We start from the raw sequence: 17,292 nt of genomic DNA, 5'->3' as shown, positions 1-17,292 counted from the left end.
TCGTGTCCGATTATATTGGAAATGATAGTAGTGTCCAACTGTTGGCCGCTCGTATCCTCACTTTCAGGGCCCTCACAAGCCGGAATGTGGCTGATGTAACTGATTGAGTGCGCCATGGCTCCTCAGAAGCCATGACTTCCTCGACGGATCGTGGCTTCCTGGTCCCGGAACGCACGCCATCTGCTCTGCGTTCCAGGACCTGTGTTGCATCATCACCTGTAGAGCGGGGCGGAAGCTCTAGGTGAGGCCCGCCCCCGTCCGTATCCATGGAAACGTGTATGCAGGCTCGACTGAAGCCCTGGTTAGATGCACTGCCATCTAGCGGTCAAACTGAAAACTGCACTGCTCATATTACTTGTTGAAACTTGGACAGCCCTGTCCATACGAACGGTTGTGTCCCCCAAGACATCATTGTCCCAGGTGCCAAAATAAGGGCCACATCTGTTTGAAATTGGGTCCTATGTTGGTTAGTGGCCCTATTTACCCTCTGTATGTAAATGATGTTACTTAAAAACGGCCGTGCTATATACTTGTATACTTGAAGTTCTATTTAATTTGAGAAAATGTGTTTATAATGTGTTTATAAGAGTATGGACATGAGACTGCGCATCTAAAATAGTTTTGTCGTACACTGGACAATCCCTCCTTTTTTGGCCTCCTTATTGGATCTACTGGAGTGCAGGATTCCCAGCATCTCCAAAGGTGTGGGAACCTGATGCTACTCGCTACTGTGATCATCTCATAAGACATACACTGTAATATACAATAGTAAAAATATATATATGTATATATATATATCTAAAATGGCCTGTATTTGGCCGAACTCCTAATAAAATGCCTGATGAAATGCATCCTTTAGACACATTAAATGATGAGTCTTCTATACACTTATTTCACACAACTGCTGACAGTGTCATGTTCAACAGTTCATATACTAAAATGGTACAATGAAAAAATGGAAAAGATGGAAAAAATGATGAAGTAATGAAAATGGAAGAAAATATGTGGTGCACCATGTACGTCCAATATTTTCATCCCTAGCCTCATAACCAATGGCCTATCTGGTAGGATGGGTGCTCCTACCTGTGAAGGTGACCCCAAAACCTCACCCTTAAATCTTTCTTTCTTCTTTGCCTGCAACCCGCCTCCCCCCCCTTTGTTTGCTGGTGGTCCCTACCTCTCATGGCTCTATGACTCTCCTTAGCGGGGCTCCTGGGGCTGGCTGACCCTATACTCAGCGTATAACAGCTGTAATATCCAAACTCTCATTCAATCCCCTAGGGGCCAATGAGCCAAGAAGATGAATCCAGTACGTTTCTCTACTGCACAATCTTTGAAATCTGAGGCCAACATCTGTATAACCTGTGATGGCCTCAAGTCCAAAGGCTTTCAGACCTACCGATTTCTTATCATGCACATCCCGAAAGTGACAAGAAAGGGAATGCTTGTCAAAACCTTTGTGGATGTTTCTCTTATGTTCTCCAAATCGTGTTCTGAATGTGCGTGAAGTGCGGCCTACATAGAGGAGTCCGCAGGGACAGACGAGACCATAAACCACAAACTCTGTGGAACAGTTGATGAACTGTCTGGTTTGATGTACTCGTCCGTCTACCCCTGCGACCTCCTTTTTCCTGTGCCACATGTATTGGCAAAGTCCGCAGTTGGAAACTCCGCACCTAAAAGAACCCTTTTGGTCGAAAATGGTTTTCCACATCGGTGCTAGTTCCTTCCTAGTGGATTTGACACGGCTCGGTGCTAAGACACTCCTTAGGTCTTTCGGTCTACGGTAGATGACTTTTGGTTTAGTTGAAATGGCCCCCGATAGAAACGAAAGACTCAACGAAGCTCAGCTATCAGCTTGGGTATAGTCCAGTTTCTCAGGGATGGGATGCTACCCTGCTCCGAACGCCTAAACGATGTAGGAGGGATAAAGGTAAATTTGTTACTTCAGATATGTGCGACATGTTAGATCTGTGAAGAAAAATAAATGGATTTTTGTAAGATCTTACCGTAAAATCCTTTTCTCTTAAGCTCATTGACAGACGTAGTCCTCCTTGATTAATATCAACTCGGGTTATACTGCCCTCTACAGGAGTAGGACTAGACAGGAAAGAAAAAGTTCTGGCCACACCTTAGGGGCAGTCCCAGAGGGTATATCCTCTCACTTCCTGCTACAGGATATCAGTTATGTCACAAAGCAGTGTCAGAGAATTTAACCCAACCCAACTCAAAAACAGAGGGGCGGGTACTACGTCTGTCAATGAGCTTAAGAGAAAAGGATTTTACGGTAAGATCTTACAAAAATCCATTTTTCTCTATCGCTCATTGACAGACGTAGTCCTCCTTGATTAATATCAACTCAGGACGTCCCAAAGCAGTGCCACAAATGAGGGGTGGGAAAATAGAAATCAAAACCCAATCTAGAAGGCCCAAGCGGTGCCAACTAGAAGTTTTAAAGGCTCATCAATCAAAAGATGAGACTCAACTGAAATTCCAATGGAAAAAAAAAAAAAACCCTCGAGGTAGACCACCGGTTTCCTCAAATTGCGGCCTGCAAAACCTTGCGGCCAAATGAGGCATCCGCCAATGCTATCACATCAACTTTATAAAATTTTGTAAAGGTATGCACCGACGACCAGGTAGCCGCCTTGCACACCTGGACCACTGACGCCTGATGGCGGTAGGCCCAGGAAGTACTGAGCGCTCGAGTGGAGTGCGCCTCAACAGGGAACGGAGGATTCCGACCCTTAATAGAATAAGCCTGTACCACCGTCTGCCTAATCCATTTGGAGATAGTCGCGGCAGATGCAGGCAACCCCTTTCTGGGGCCATCCGTGATCACAAAAAGTGAATCCGTCTTACGGAACGATTCCGTAGTCTTCAGGTATACCCTGATTGCCCGCACCACATCCAAGGAATGCAACGCACATTCCTGAGGATGACTGGGCTTAGGACACAAGGAAGGTAGCACAATATCTTCATTCAGATGAAAATCTGAAACCACCTTAGGAAGAAAGGATGGCTTCGGATGAAGAATTACCTTATCCCTATGAACCACTAGATATGGGGAATGGCATGATAATGCAGCCAGTTCTGACACCCTGCGTGCAGAAGTGATAGCCACCAAGAAGGCCACCTTCTGGGATAATGTAAGCAAGGGAATCTCCCTGATATTTTCAAAGGAAGGTTTCTGAAGAACCGACAACACCAAATTAAGATCCCAGGATGGTAAGGGCGCGCGCACTGGCGGAGCCAAGTGCTGCACCCCCTGGATGAAATTCCGCACCAAGGAATGAGTAGCCAGAGGCTTCTGGAAGAAGATTGCCAACGCTGAAACCTGACCCTTGATAGTGCTCAAGGATAGTTTCTGCTCAACCCCCTTTTGCAGAAAAAGCCAAGATTCGGGTCACCGAATAGGTTCGTGGGGGAAAACTCCATCGATTCACACCACGCAATATAAGCCTTCCATGTGCGATAATAGACTTTGCTGGAAGTCGCTTTCCTTGCTTTAATTAGAGTAGGAATAACTGAACCTGACAATCCTCTGTCCTTCAGTACCTGGGTCTCAATGGCCAGGCCGTTAAAGCCAGCGACTGTAAAGCATGATGGAAGATCGGTCCTTGAGACCGCAGATCCTCCCTGACAAGAAGTCTGCCCAAGTTGGCGTACCCGGCTTGACGAGGCCAGCCCGGAATTACCAGGATACCTGGAGTTCCCTCCACCTCTATCCTGCGGAGAAATCTCAGCAGTAACTTGAGAGGGGGGGGAAGACATACAGTAGCTGATACTGCCCCTACGGGGCGCTCAGCGCGTCTGCTGCGTCTGCCAGAGGATCGCGGGCGCGAGCCCTGTTGAGCCAACATGCCAACAGATCCATATCCGGGGTGCCCCAATGAAGGGACAGCTGGTGAAATACCTCTGGATGAAGAGACTATTCTTGATCCAGAATCTGACGGCTGAGATAATCTGCCTGTCCACCCCCGGGATGAATATCGCGGAGAGAGCTGGAACAACTGTTCCGCCCAATAAAGAATGTTGGCCACTTCTATGGCCACCAGGGCACTCTTGGTGCCCCTTGGTGATTGACATAAGTCATGACCGTGGCATAGTCCGATTATATCCGAACCGGGTTGCCCTGGAGCTGCTTGGTCCAGTAAATCGGACAAAGTCTGATCGCTCTCAGTTCCAACACATTTATCGGTAACCTGGAATTTATCAGAAGAAATGACTTCCCCTGGCTGAGCATCGGAGACCGAAGCCACCAGACCAGAGCCTCCCTGGTCCTCTCGCTCAATCGGATCCGATTGTCCAGGGAATCGGGATTCCAATTCCATATTAGAAGAATCTCCTCTTGGAGAATTCGGGTATGAGACTGGGCAAACGGTACTGCCTCTAAGGAGGCGACCATCAGTCCCAGCCAGTTGACGGACAGCAACATCCGAATCATGGACTGAATCTTCTGGAGTTTCTCCGCATGGAGAAACACTCTTGCCAAGGATGTATCCAAAATTAGGCCCAGATAGTTCAGTGTCCTGGTGGGAACCAGCCTGTGAAGATGGGGATATGAAGATAGACATCCTAAATGTCTATGGCCGCCAGGAGATCCCCCTGATGCAGGGAGGCCACCACTGTTCGGATGGACTTCCTCTCTCCCAAGACCAGAATTGGACGCACCTAGCCCTTTTTCCTGGGCATTGTGAACAGGTTCGACGAGACCCCCTGAAACTGTCCAAGGAATGGGAACTACCACTTCCTGTTGCATCAAGCTGTCCCCCGCAAAACTTTTTAAGCGACCCGGGGATGTCGAATATTGGAAGGGAAGAATCGCACCGGTGGAAGTGATCGAAACTCGATCTTGTATCCCGACCGTATGACCTCGCGAACCCCTTTATCCGGGATTCTGGAAAGCCATGGATCCGGAAACCGGTGAAGATGTCCCCCCACCCTAGAGATGGGTGGGGGCCCATTCTGTCGAAGTTTGAGAAACTAAACAAATGGCAACCACTGACCTGAAGGTTGACCCCATCAGGGAAAAAATGGAGCGGGATTCCGCTTCCACTTTTCGATCCACCGGATCCCTAGAGGACGGAGCGTCCTCCAACGGGATAACAGTGGCTTTATTTAGTCTGGAAATCGGTGAGTCCACTATTGGTGGTACCGTCCATCTTATAATGAGGGATACCTCAAACTGATAGTGCCTAGCAATGCGTTTGGAAATAGCAGGGGTTCGTTTTCGGACGACCCCATTTGGGCAAGGGAACCCCTTCGCTATTTTGGTAGGCTTGCTAGTACCAAAAAAGAAATATCAGTCTCAGCTACCTCTGCCGGTATAATCTCAAGATTTAAGGTTTCCCGGACAGACACAACTAGTGCCTCCACCAACGCTTCTTGTGCTATGGCGGAGGCAGAAGCGTCCTCCTCACTGTCTGAGGAGACCGTACCTGAGACAACAACCCCAGAAAAGGGGCTGCAATGACCAGCTCAGAATCCGTATCTGAAGTATCAGATGAAATAGGGGTAGGCGGGGGTCGCTTTTCTTGACCCCCGTCCCTGACAGGCTACCTCCACCCGGGATACCAAAGACTCCAAAAACTGCTGATAATGCATCATCACAAGTGGGGTACTGGAGGGTCCTGCGGCCACCTCGAGGGGATCAGGTGGGGATACATGTGTGGCAGGGTTCATGATTAACAAGACACTTGCCAGCAAACACAAAAAATTAATTGCAAGAAAAAAAATTTCTCTGTTTTTTTTTTTTTAATTTACTTAGTCCCCCAGCGCAATAGCGCCCCTCAGTGTACCTGCTTGGACCCCTCAGAGAGAGAGAGAGAGAGAGAGAGAGAGAGAGAGACCCCAAGGCTCACCTGATGCACAGAAGTTTCTTAACCTGCTTCCAGCACTGTCTGTTACAGACAGGAAGTCTTTGGCTTGCTTTCCCGGGCCAAGGAGGCGGCTCCGCCCCTTTACACGCCTTCCGGCGCCTCCCAATTACTCCTCGAGGTGTTTGGTCACCTCCAACATGGCCGCCCCCATGCTGGAGACATGAGGCTACGCCAATATGGCGGCCTCGTGCGATCTGCAGCAAAATGGCGGCGGCCTGTGGAGGATAGCGGCGGCTTGAGCAAAGTAGCAGCGGCCTGCAGGAGTGTGCGCTCGGCCTGTGCGGCCTGCGGGAGTGTGCGCTCGGCCTGTGCGGCCTGCGGGAGTGTGCGCTCGGCCTGCGGGAGTGTGCGCTCGGCCTGTGTGGCCTGCGGGAGTGTGCGCTCGGCCTGCGGGAGGTAGTCCTCGGCCTGTGCGGCCTGTGGGAGTGTGCGCTCGGCCTGTGCGGCCTGCGGGAGGTAGTCCTCGGCCTGTGCGGCCTGCGGGAGGCTGTGCGGCCTGCGGAGGTGACCGGCTTTATGGAAGGATGGCGACCTGCGCATGCGGTAATCCAGGCATAGGCATCGGCCTGTATACACATTATGTCAGGTAGGATACCTCTATACCTTAATAGTAATGCCTTTTAGCAGTCTGCCACTGACTTCAGTCATCTCCCTTATAGTGTCATATAGTGACTATAGATAGTCAGCTCCCAAACCAAGCTCTTAAGAGGGGGATCAATGACACCTGCTAGGATCACGTCCATCCCAGAGAGGGGCCCGCGTCCACCAACAAACCCGACAGGGGGAGAGGGGGAACATTTTACTCACCATACCGGAACCAGGCGGGCGCCAACTCCTGACAGAACCCCTCTCCACCGGGGTGGGGGGGCTGTCGACCAATACGGACGCCGTGACTCAGTTTGTAACTGGTCATTGGCGTCCAGGCGAGACGTTTAACTCGCAGGGTCAGTCCCCGTCCAGTGGGACTATGTCGCGGCCAACCCAGCGCGGAGCTATGGCCTGCACGCGCTCGTAGGCTGAACTGGGGTGACCACTGGATCTCAACATCCAGCCCGTCGCCCAGTTTCAGCGTACTTGCTTGAAGATCTCACAGGAACACTGGAGAAGAAAAGCTGCCTAAAAAAGTATTTCTAAAAAATCTTGCCAGGACCAAAGATCCCAGCAAGGAACTTAGGTCCTTACTCCTAACTAGACAGAAAAAAACTGATATCCTGTAGCAGGAAGTGAGAGGATATACCCTCTGGGACTGCCCCTAAGGTGTGGCCAGAACGTTTTCTTTCCTGTCTAGTCCTACTCCTGTAGAGGTCAGTATAACCCGAGTTGATATTAATCAAGGAGGACTACGTCTGTCAATGAGCGACAGAGAAAGAGAAGTTCCTGACAAACTGTTTCTGAAACAATGACACCCCCACCTGAATAATTATATATTTTGATGAGGTAGCTGCCACCTAGACCAAGGCAAGCAGAGCGCGTGAGAATGTATCTGGTGATCGTACCCTAGTGTGTATGCAGTAAGCGAGTCCGAGTAACCTGTAGCACCAGACCAGGAAATTAGAAACAAAACACTCAGGGCTAACATACCTACAGACCGTGGTAGGTAGAAATAGGAGTGTATCGTAATGGACGTATGATATACAAGCGAGGAGATTGTATGTGCTACATCCAATTAAAAACGAAACCCCAGCCTGTATGGAACTATAGACGTGACAGGTCCTGGTATGTGTGACAACTAACTAAACAACCCCTGACATGACAGGAAAATACAAGACAATATGATGACCACACAAAACAAACCTGCTAACCCTCAGTATAATGAAAGCTGAGCAGAGCTGGATGCCTCCGATACTGAAACCCCCCCCCCCCCCACCCACTCTTTGTTGTGAGATAACCAACAGGAGCGTGCTCTTTGCTTCCTGCTCCCCTCCCCATGTCACCACGTGCTTTGACCACAGGCCAGACTGCTCATGAATGTGAGAAGCAGTTGCCGTGGCACCATTCTCTCTTCTCCCCCTCCCTGCAACACTCAGCCCCCACCTAGCAGAAAAACCTGATATCTGAAAGGAGAGGCTTCCCTTGCTGATAGTGAAGCTAGACAGAGCTTCCTGCTCTGTTCAGGGCCGCCATCAGACATTTTGGGGCCCCTTACACAGTTTTAGGCCTGGGCCCCCTGGTCTCCCCATCTCCCCCATCCCTAGACCTGACCATCTACATTCCCCTGGGCCCGGCCACTGGCAGTCCCACTGAGTCAAATTCCATGTCCTCCTCTTCCAGTCTCATCTCCCCGATCCCATGTCCTTCTCCTCCTCCTCCAGTCCCATCTCCTCCATCCCATGTCATTTTCCTCCTCCTCCACCCCATGTGCTCTATCCCATGTTCTTCTCCTCCAGTCACATGTCCTCCTCCTCTAGTCACATGTCCTCTTCCTCCTCCAGTCCCATCCCCCATCCCATGTCCTCCTCTTGCAGGAATTCAGAATCCAGGATAATTCAGCACAGACACAATGAACAGACACATTCAGCAGTGTATGAGCACAGCGTCATACCCCAGGATCACACTATGGGGTTTTAACTCCTCCATAATTTAGCCACTTTGGAAACAAAGTGCTTACTTTATGTATACTTTTTAGACGGAAGTAGAATTTCTAATAGGGTTATATCATTGGATGAGATTTCCCCTCACTTCCTGTCTTAGTGTCACCAGAACAGGAAGTGGGGGAATATCACTGTGGGGAAATAGCTTGCAATTGTTGCCTCATAATGTTTTTTTTATATATAGAAGGAAACAATTGGTGGCTATATCCCCACCGGGAGATTCCCTCACTTCCTGTCCCGGTGACACCAAGACAGGAAGTGAGGGGAAATCTCCTGCAATGATATAACCCTGTTAGATGTTCTAGTTATGTGTAAAGATTAAGAATATACAAAGCAAACATCTTTTTTTCCCATTTTGGCAAAATTATGGAATAATTAAAGAAACATTATTTTTTAGTCCCATGGCTTGCAGGAAAAACATTTTTGCTTGATTCCCCCATCAACACAGACAGAGGAAACCCTCCTGCGGAGCCATTGTGTTCTCCCGGTGCCGCCCCTGCCAGGAAAACACAGTGATTATTGCTAGCGGCTACAAGAGCTGCTAGCGATAAGCGTGTGTAAAATCTGGCAGACTGGTTGTACGTTGTACTCAAGTTGATCGATCAATCAACTTGGGTACCTTCAGCCTGCCCATACATAGTTTAAATCTGAATTTCAAATGAATCAATCCCATTTACATCTAACACTCCATAAAGGAGAATGGAGGGTCTGATCAGGTCTGCGTGAAAAATGAATAGCCAGACCCAGACGGCTCATGTTAAAAGGGACCTGAAAAGCAATTTGCATGGCTTGCTTTTCCGAGCATTGGCTAGTTTAGTGAACCTGGACTAACAACAGTCATTGTAATGCTACCCATACTGCTGTCCTTTTAACATGGTGACAAAAGCTGATACCTATGCTACACGTGTGTAAAGTTACTTTCACCCTGCTAAATGGACAGCAATAAGGTTGTAAATACAGTGACTGTAATTAACAGGGCAAGGGCTATGAACTGTACATGTCTTCTAGCTAAATCTAGCAGCTTCAGTAGGAAACATTTCTTTTTAATCTCTCTTACCTCGATCTCTGCAGCAGGTTTTTTTTGCAGAGGAATTCAATCCCATCAGCAGAGGAAGCACCAGGCTGTGCAGTGATGGACAGTGCACCCTGTGTACCCATTGGCTAAGGAGGCAGCAGGAAGAGGATCAGCCTGCCTCCTGTTACCTCCTCAGCCAATGAGTAGCTGAAAGGCTCTTAAGTCCCTCCCTCATAACATCTCCCGAGTCCCAGTCCTGCCAGCTAGTTTACTGTGCTTACTATGCATTTATCCTTCGGCGCTTCTCCTGCCTTATGTGTCCCCTGGCTACTGTCTCCTGCACACTTCATGGATGCCGGGTCCGGGGCCCCTACAGGCACTCGGGCCCCCTACATGTGTATCGGCTGTCCCCCCCTGATGGCGGCCCTGGCTCGGTTGTACAGAAACCGGAAGTGACGACAGCTGACTAACCTAGAGAAGCAGAAGGAAACAAGGCAAACATGTGCCTGCCAGAGGAGGAGGAATATATACTCCCCAGACTCCTCCTACAAATTCAGGCTGGCCAACAATGGCCCGCCTTCATACGTATCAGAACCACAAATAAGCATATATTACATTTTTACCGACAGTATAAATTACCTTTCTTTCTCTTCTGCTTTTGTTTCAAATGTTGCATGGTCCTCCTTTGCAGGATCATAATGAAGGAAATTCAGATCTCTTAAAAAAAAATTAAATAAAAATAAAATTGTTAGTTCCATACAATAAATTAGAAAATAGGAAATTGAAGAGGTGGTAGACCACTGAAATGAAAAACAAGCAACATATCCCTCTATAATATGAAGTTGTCTCAATCTATAGCGCTTAGTGGGAATCCTGTCTGGTTTATCTTTCCGCTATCTGCAGGATCACCAGGCAATCCAGGGAGATGACTCAACCCCCCGGAGCACAAAACAGGTGAATGACCGCCTCAGTTTTGCATGTTTCCCTACGAGACTGTGTAGAGGCAAGTGTGTCTACTTTACCCATGGATTATTCAGATGAAAACTCTAGTCTTATCACCTCACAGATCTATGACTACCCTTGTAGACAATTGCAGTTGAGACACTCTTTAGGATGGATGGAAGTATTTCAATTTTTATTTATTTTTTTTGTTAGGCCTACAAGCGAAGCAAAAAAAAAAATGTGTGTAGAGCCAGTCTTAGATGGGACTCATTTATGATCTTTGACATTTCTTTTTAGAACTCGGAACGTTAGCAATACCTTCAGAAAAAAATGCAAATTACTTCACAAAGCGAAATGCACCCATAAAACAGAATGAGGTAGCGTGAAGATTTACTATTGGATAAACTGTTTCATGTGCTTGGCTAGAGCCAACAGAAATAAGACAATGCTTTGTACACTTGTAGAAGTGTACTAGGAGGAGGAAAAAAAAAATAAATGTTCCCCTCAGGGAAGCATCTACAGAAAATTACAAGGACTGAATTTGCGCCCCCCTGACATCCCCGCTTTACCCGGTCCTGGGTAACCCGGAGTTTTCCCCTGGATTGGAGGACTCGGCTTTCCGCGGATTGATGTCCAGGGGCGTTTCTCATGCAGTCCACTTCCTCAGGGGATCTCGGTGGCCGACGATAGAGGAGCTGATGTCGAGTAGTGGCTCCTTTCGACTGGGGTTCTGGCACGCTGCCCAGGTACACCACTATCTTCGCTCCTTACCAGACCCCTCTGCATTTTCCAGGGACCTCACTCCATTTGAGGAATACTGCGTGGGGGACGGGAGCCTGCCGGGCACGCTGTCTAAATCCTACGGCCTCCTGCTCTCACCGGGGGAGGACTATGTCCTCCCTGGATTGGGCAAGTGGGAGCGGGATCTTCAGCTGCATCTCACCCCGGCGCAACGCCTGAAAGTATACACCCTGGCTTTGAAGACCCTGACCTGCGCGAAATTGCAGGAGTTAAACTATAAAATCCTTACCCGGTGGTATAGGGTTCCCTCTATTTTGAACAAAATCTTCCCAGACACGCCGAACCTTTGCTGGAGGTGCCAGAGTGAAGTAGGCACGATACTCCACATTTTTAGGTCATGTCCCCGTCTACGCCCTTTCTGGCAAGCCGTCCGGGCCCTCTTGGGGGAACTATCGGACCGGGAAATCCCGGATACTCCGGAGTTCTTCCTACTTCAGGTCTCCTCTACACCGATCTCGAAAAGTAAAAAATCGATTATCCCCCTATGTTCTGAGTGCTGCGAAGGCTTGTATCCCGGTGCTTTGGAAGACGACTAGAGTACTGACTATAGGGGATTGTATGCGCAGGATGGAGGACATAAACAGAATGGAGGACCTCACCCTCACGAGGCAGCATCGCAGGGAACGATACGATAAGATTTGGGGTTTCTGGAATGTCTTCGTGCTCTCTGACAAGGGCAGGTCTCTGATGTGTGGTTGATCTTCACCTCGGGAGTACCCGTGGGTTTTGTCCATGCGGGGAGTTGCCCCCTCTGCCCCCCACCCCCCCGTCCCAATCCCTTCACCATCCTTCTTTGTCTTCTCTGTGTGTCACCCATTCTCGGGCTCTGTTCCCACTTATCTTTCCCATCTTTTAGATAAAATTGGGGAGCGACAGCTGGAAACGGTTTTCCTCTCTCCGTAATGCAGCTTTTCCACATGCCTGTATTAGTGCCTGGCTATCTGTGAATCGGGTTGGATGTGCCTGCACCTTCCCCGCCACCGGGGATGGGTCCTACGATTATGCCAGGACCTTCATTGATCATCGATCTACTGTTTTAGTTTGCTTCTCCTTTCAATGATATGTTTGCTACATATGTCTGTATGGTACATGTCACAGATTGTTTCTCGACTGTTGTTCCTTTTCCATAAATAAAAATATTTGAAGAAATTGCGCCCCCTGTCCACACATCTAAAACCCATATTTTTGAAAACTTCTAATATTAACTCAAATATGCAAGTCACACTTATTGTGAAAATGAGCAAGAATTTTAATCTATTTCTCTGTGAAGATATCAAGTGTTACCTTCACGACTCTTAACTTCCTCCTTAGCTGTTAACCAAGAGTGTAATTAGTTCTCATCAGCTATTTGTATCTCTCGTCTCGGACATCTCTCTACTGTAATATTTTATTGTTGACAGAGACCAAGCCCTTTTTTTGAGTGACTCACTGACCAACGCTTCTCTTTCATAATCACATTGATATCATGGGGCTTTTAAAACCAAGACAGCATTGTGGAAGTTCATGTAAAGATCCTGTAGCCTCTTTTGAAAATGGTCAATGCGAATGAGTTGTTCCAAAACCCTTGCAAAGTAAGAAAACCATCTCTCAACATGCGTTCGTTTAGCTGCTTTGAATCACTTCTTGCTTCACTTGTCTTGTTGGGTATGGTCTCATATATCCTGAAGAACTTAACCACTTTAAGACCGGAAGGATTTGCCCCCTTAATGACCACGCCCTATTTTGCGATTCGGCACTGTTATTTTAACGGACAATTGCACGGACGTGCTACGCTGTAACCAAACGAAATTTACGTCCTTTTTTTCCCCACAAATAGAGCTTTCTTTTGGTGGTATTTGATCACCTGTGCGAATTTTATTTTTTGCGCTATAAACAAAAAAATAGCGACAATTTTGGAAAAAAAAAAAAAAAACTATTTTTCACATTCTGCTATATGACATTCTCAGAAAAAAAAATAAAAATTTAAAAATAAATTTTTTTTTAACATTTATGTCATTTTTATTTTTTTTCACTAGTAATGGCGGCGATCTGCAATTTTTTGCGACATGGCAGCGGACAAATCGGACCCCTGACATTTTTGACACTTTTGGGGGTACCAGTGACATTACTACAGTAATCAGTGCTAAAAATATGCACTGTTACTTTAATAATGCCATTGGCAGGGAAGGGGGTAAACCCTGTGGGTGATCAAGGGGTTAAGTGTGAGCCTAGGGAAGTGATTCTAACTGGGGGGGGGGGGGGGGGGGCGTGGCTTGTGAAATGATCACAGAGACATGCGATCCTATACAGCAGGATCACATGAGCTCTGTGATCATCCCAGGGAGGACAGCCGGCTGTGTTTACAAGAGCCGACCGTCCTTCTCTCTCTCCTGGGAACGATCGCGGGTGTCAGGCAGCATTTGGAGCTGCCTGACACCCACAATGGCTTCCCCGCACATGATCGGGGGCGGGAGCACACAGCCAGCGCCGTGCCCTCGCCCGCTAGCTGTCCCCAGGCGAGCAAAGTAGATCTACGCCATTTTGCCTGTACGAGCCAGCCTGCCACAGTAAACATACCGTAAGTGGTCCGTAAGTGGTTAAAGTAACTCCTCAATGTGGGAGGGGGGGGGGGACATGTGCACTGCTGCTGAGCATTGACACTTCCTGAGTAGCTCCGCGTAGGACCAGAACACAAGTGGCTGCACTGATTGATAACACCAGGCTTCTTACCTGCTGTGTGCCGCAAGGAGGTTGCGACTGCCCCTGGACCACTTCCAAGTGGTCATGGTGCATCCTACACTGCAGATGAAGGCTAAACCACGACAATCTACACTGTGGGCGGCCCTTGACAGAGCCGCTCGCAAGATGGTGGAGGCGGCAGTTTCAGCAGGAGAGGACACACGAGACAGAGAATATGCCTCCGATTCTCTGATGGATGAGATCTCTTCCTCCCAGCCTGTTCCTGCAGCTATTGCTCTCCTTATGGCACAGTTTGAAAATACCTTGAACAGAGCCTTGAATAAGATGTTCAAGCAGATCACCTAAAAGCTTACTAAAGAAATCTGGGACGTTGGTAAGAGGACACCTTTTAATAGAGTAGAGCTGTAATATTACAACAGTGATAGATGACCTTGGAGGAGGAAACTGAAAAACTGCACCACATTAAAGTCGCTCTCCTTTCTCAACTTGGACTTCAAGAATAGGGATTACAAATCCAACATGCACCTGCAGGGTTTCCTGGAATCGATAGTTAACTTGCAGGCTATCGTGACAGTGCTATTTCAAGAGCTGGACCCTGAACTGTCTATCGAATGGCTCAAATTTGATAGGATCCATAGGGTTCTTTCTAGATGCCTCCCAGACAGGCCCCCCACGTGATGTAATAGAGCAAATGCACGTTTTTTTGTACCAGGGAACGTCCTTTACAGGCTGCCAAAGACTGGTCCTTTTTGAAGTTTTAGAGCTACATATATCAGATATTTTCTGGTCTTTCACCAGCTACCACTGCCAGATGCAGAGAGTTTAAGCCTATTATGTAGATTCTGCAAATGCACTGTATTTGATACAGATGGTGGTTTCCCTTTAAGCTCCAATTTCTGAGGGCAAAGCATACTCCTTTTCTACTGTTCCTGAAGCCAAACTGGGCTTGGCATTTCTGCAACTTATGTCAACTTATGACTCCCCCCCCCCCCCCCCCGAAAAGGGAGGGGATTTCTTCACCAAAGCAGCAATCTCGCCTCCCTGTCCACACCGCTCACAGAAAAATTGTGTCATCTTTAGCCTGAATTCTTCCCAAGCCCAACAGAAGAAATTCCCTGGCCCAAGCTGAGTATACTTCAGGAACTGATCATCACAGTATGTTACCTTGTAGATTGCAGTTTAAACTTAAAATTTTTTGTCCATGTGACATTTTCTTTTAAGCAGTCTCTGCTTCAGGACACCTATGCCTCTCCAAGACGAACTACTGTAGACAGGTTGAGAGCTCTCTGAGAACTGCCTTGTTCTGTTCTGAGAGAGGCTGACCCACTTTTTTCTTTCTTTTTTTTTTATTGCTCATCATGAAAGCAGAACAACTGTAACTGCAAACTGATTTTTATGTAGGGCAGTGTACAGGAGTCAGTAGGCTGTAGGGCAGTGTACAGGGGTCAGTAGGATGTAAGGCAGTGTACAGGGGTCAGTAGCATATAGGGCAGTGTATAGAGGTCATTAGTATGTATGGCAGGGGTCAGGATGGTAGGATACAGGGAAGTCAGGAGGGCACAGTGCCGGGGTAGGGGCAGGAGGGCACGGTGCCTGGAGGGTTGGGACAGTATGGTACTAGGAGATTACGAGGGCACAGTACAGGGGGATCAGGAGATCTGGAGTGTCAGGAGAGCATAGGACTTTATTTTTTTTTATTTTTAGGCAGTCCCTGCTTCAGGACACTTATGCCTCTTCAGGCTGCAGCTGCTATAGATGACAGGTTGAGAGCTCTGAGAACTGCCTTGTACTGTTCTGAACCACCTTTTTCTCTCTTTTTTTTATTTGCTCATCATGAAAGCAGAACATCTGGTACTGCAGGCTGATTTTTCTTGACTAGTTTCAGGCCTGGCTATCTGCTCTGATTTCTGACCAGTGCAAGTGGTATGTAGGGCAGCATACAGAAGTCAGTAGGATGTAGGGCAGTGTACAGAGGTCAGTAGGTTTGTAGGGCAGTGTACATGGGTCAGTAGCATATAGGACAGTGTACAGATGTCAGTGGCTTCTAATTTTTTGTGTCCATGTGACTTATTTTCTTTTAGGCAGTCCCTGCTTCAGGACACTTATGCCTCTCCAGGACTGCAGCTACTGTAGACAGGTTGAGAGCTCTCTGTAAAGTGCCTTGTTCTGTTCTGATAGGAGCTGACCCACTTTTTTTTTTATTTTTTTTATTTTCTCATCTTGAAAGCAGAACATCTTTTTTTTGTAGGGAAGTGAACAGGTCAGTAGGATGTATGGCTGTGTACAGCGGTCAGTAGCATGTTGGGCAGTGTACAGCGGTCAGTAGCACGTTGGGCAGTGTACAGCGGTCAGTAGCACATAGGGCAGTGTACAGAGGTCAGTAGCACATAGGGCAGTGTACAGAGGTCAGTAGCACATAGGGCAGTGTACAGAGGTCAGTAGCACATAGGGCAGTGTACAGAGGTCAGTAGCACATAGGGCAGTGTACAGAGGTCAGTAGCACATAGGGCAGTGTACAGAGGTCAGTAGCACATAGGGCAGTGTACAGAGGTCAGTAGCACATAGGGCAGTGTACAGGAGGTCAGTAGCACATAGGGCCGTGTACAGAGGTCAGTAGCACATAGGGCCGTGTACAGAGGTCAGTAGCACATAGGGCCGTGTACAGAGGTCAGTAGCACATAGGGCCGTGTACAGAGGTCAGTAGCACATAGGGCAGTGTACAGAGGTCAGTAGCACATAGGGCAGTGTACAGAGGTCAGTAGCACATAGGGCAGTGTACAGAGGTCAGTAGCATATAGGGCAGTGTACAGAGGTCAGTAGCATATAGGGCAGTGTACAGAGGTCAGTAGCATATTGGGCAGTTTACAGGTGTCAGCAGCATATAGGACTGTGTATAGAGGTCATTAGTATGTATGGCAGGGTTCAGGATAGTACGGTGCAGGGGTCAGGATAATACGGTACAGGGAAGTCAGGAGGGCAGAGTGCGGGGGAGGGGGGCAGATTGTGGGGGAGGGTCGGGAGAGTATGGTACTGGGAGGCTACAGTACAGGGGGAACAGGAGAGCATAGTACTGGGGGGGGGGTCAGAAGGGAATGGTACTGGAGGGTCATGAGGGATCGGGTGTCAGAAGGGTATGGTATTGGTGGGTCAGAAGTGAATAGTACTGTGGTGTCAGGAGGGCATGGTGATTGGGCACAATGAGGGCTGTGGTGTCAAGAGGGCATGGTGCTGGGGCATGAGGAGGCATGTGGTGTCATGCGGGCATGGGCATCAGGAGGGAACAGAAGTTTTTTTTTAATGCAGAGTGGTGCAGGGAAGGTGCACTGGCACTGATTCCTGCTGGAAATCCTCTCACCTTCCCATATGGTATCACCTTCAAGTC

The 17,292-nt window shown here is 48.2% G+C and overlaps 1 protein-coding gene across 1 annotated transcript in view; it reads right to left on the bottom strand.

Moving 5' to 3' along the window:
- Positions 1-17,292, bottom strand: part of NOL8 (nucleolar protein 8) — a 559,501-nt gene that overhangs the window by 229,169 nt on the left and 313,040 nt on the right. The window contains exon 11 of the mRNA XM_082265109.1: positions 10,128-10,205. Within this exon, the coding sequence (XP_082121235.1) occupies positions 10,128-10,205 (78 nt within the window). The remainder of the gene's footprint in view (positions 1-10,127; positions 10,206-17,292) is intronic.

This window comes from Pelophylax lessonae, assembly GCF_965119305.1.
Source record: "Pelophylax lessonae genome assembly, chromosome: 8".
Classification (NCBI taxonomy): domain Eukaryota; kingdom Metazoa; phylum Chordata; class Amphibia; order Anura; family Ranidae; genus Pelophylax; species Pelophylax lessonae.
The sequence above is the reverse complement of the archived record's forward strand: the minus strand, read 5'-3'. Positions and strand labels throughout refer to the sequence as shown.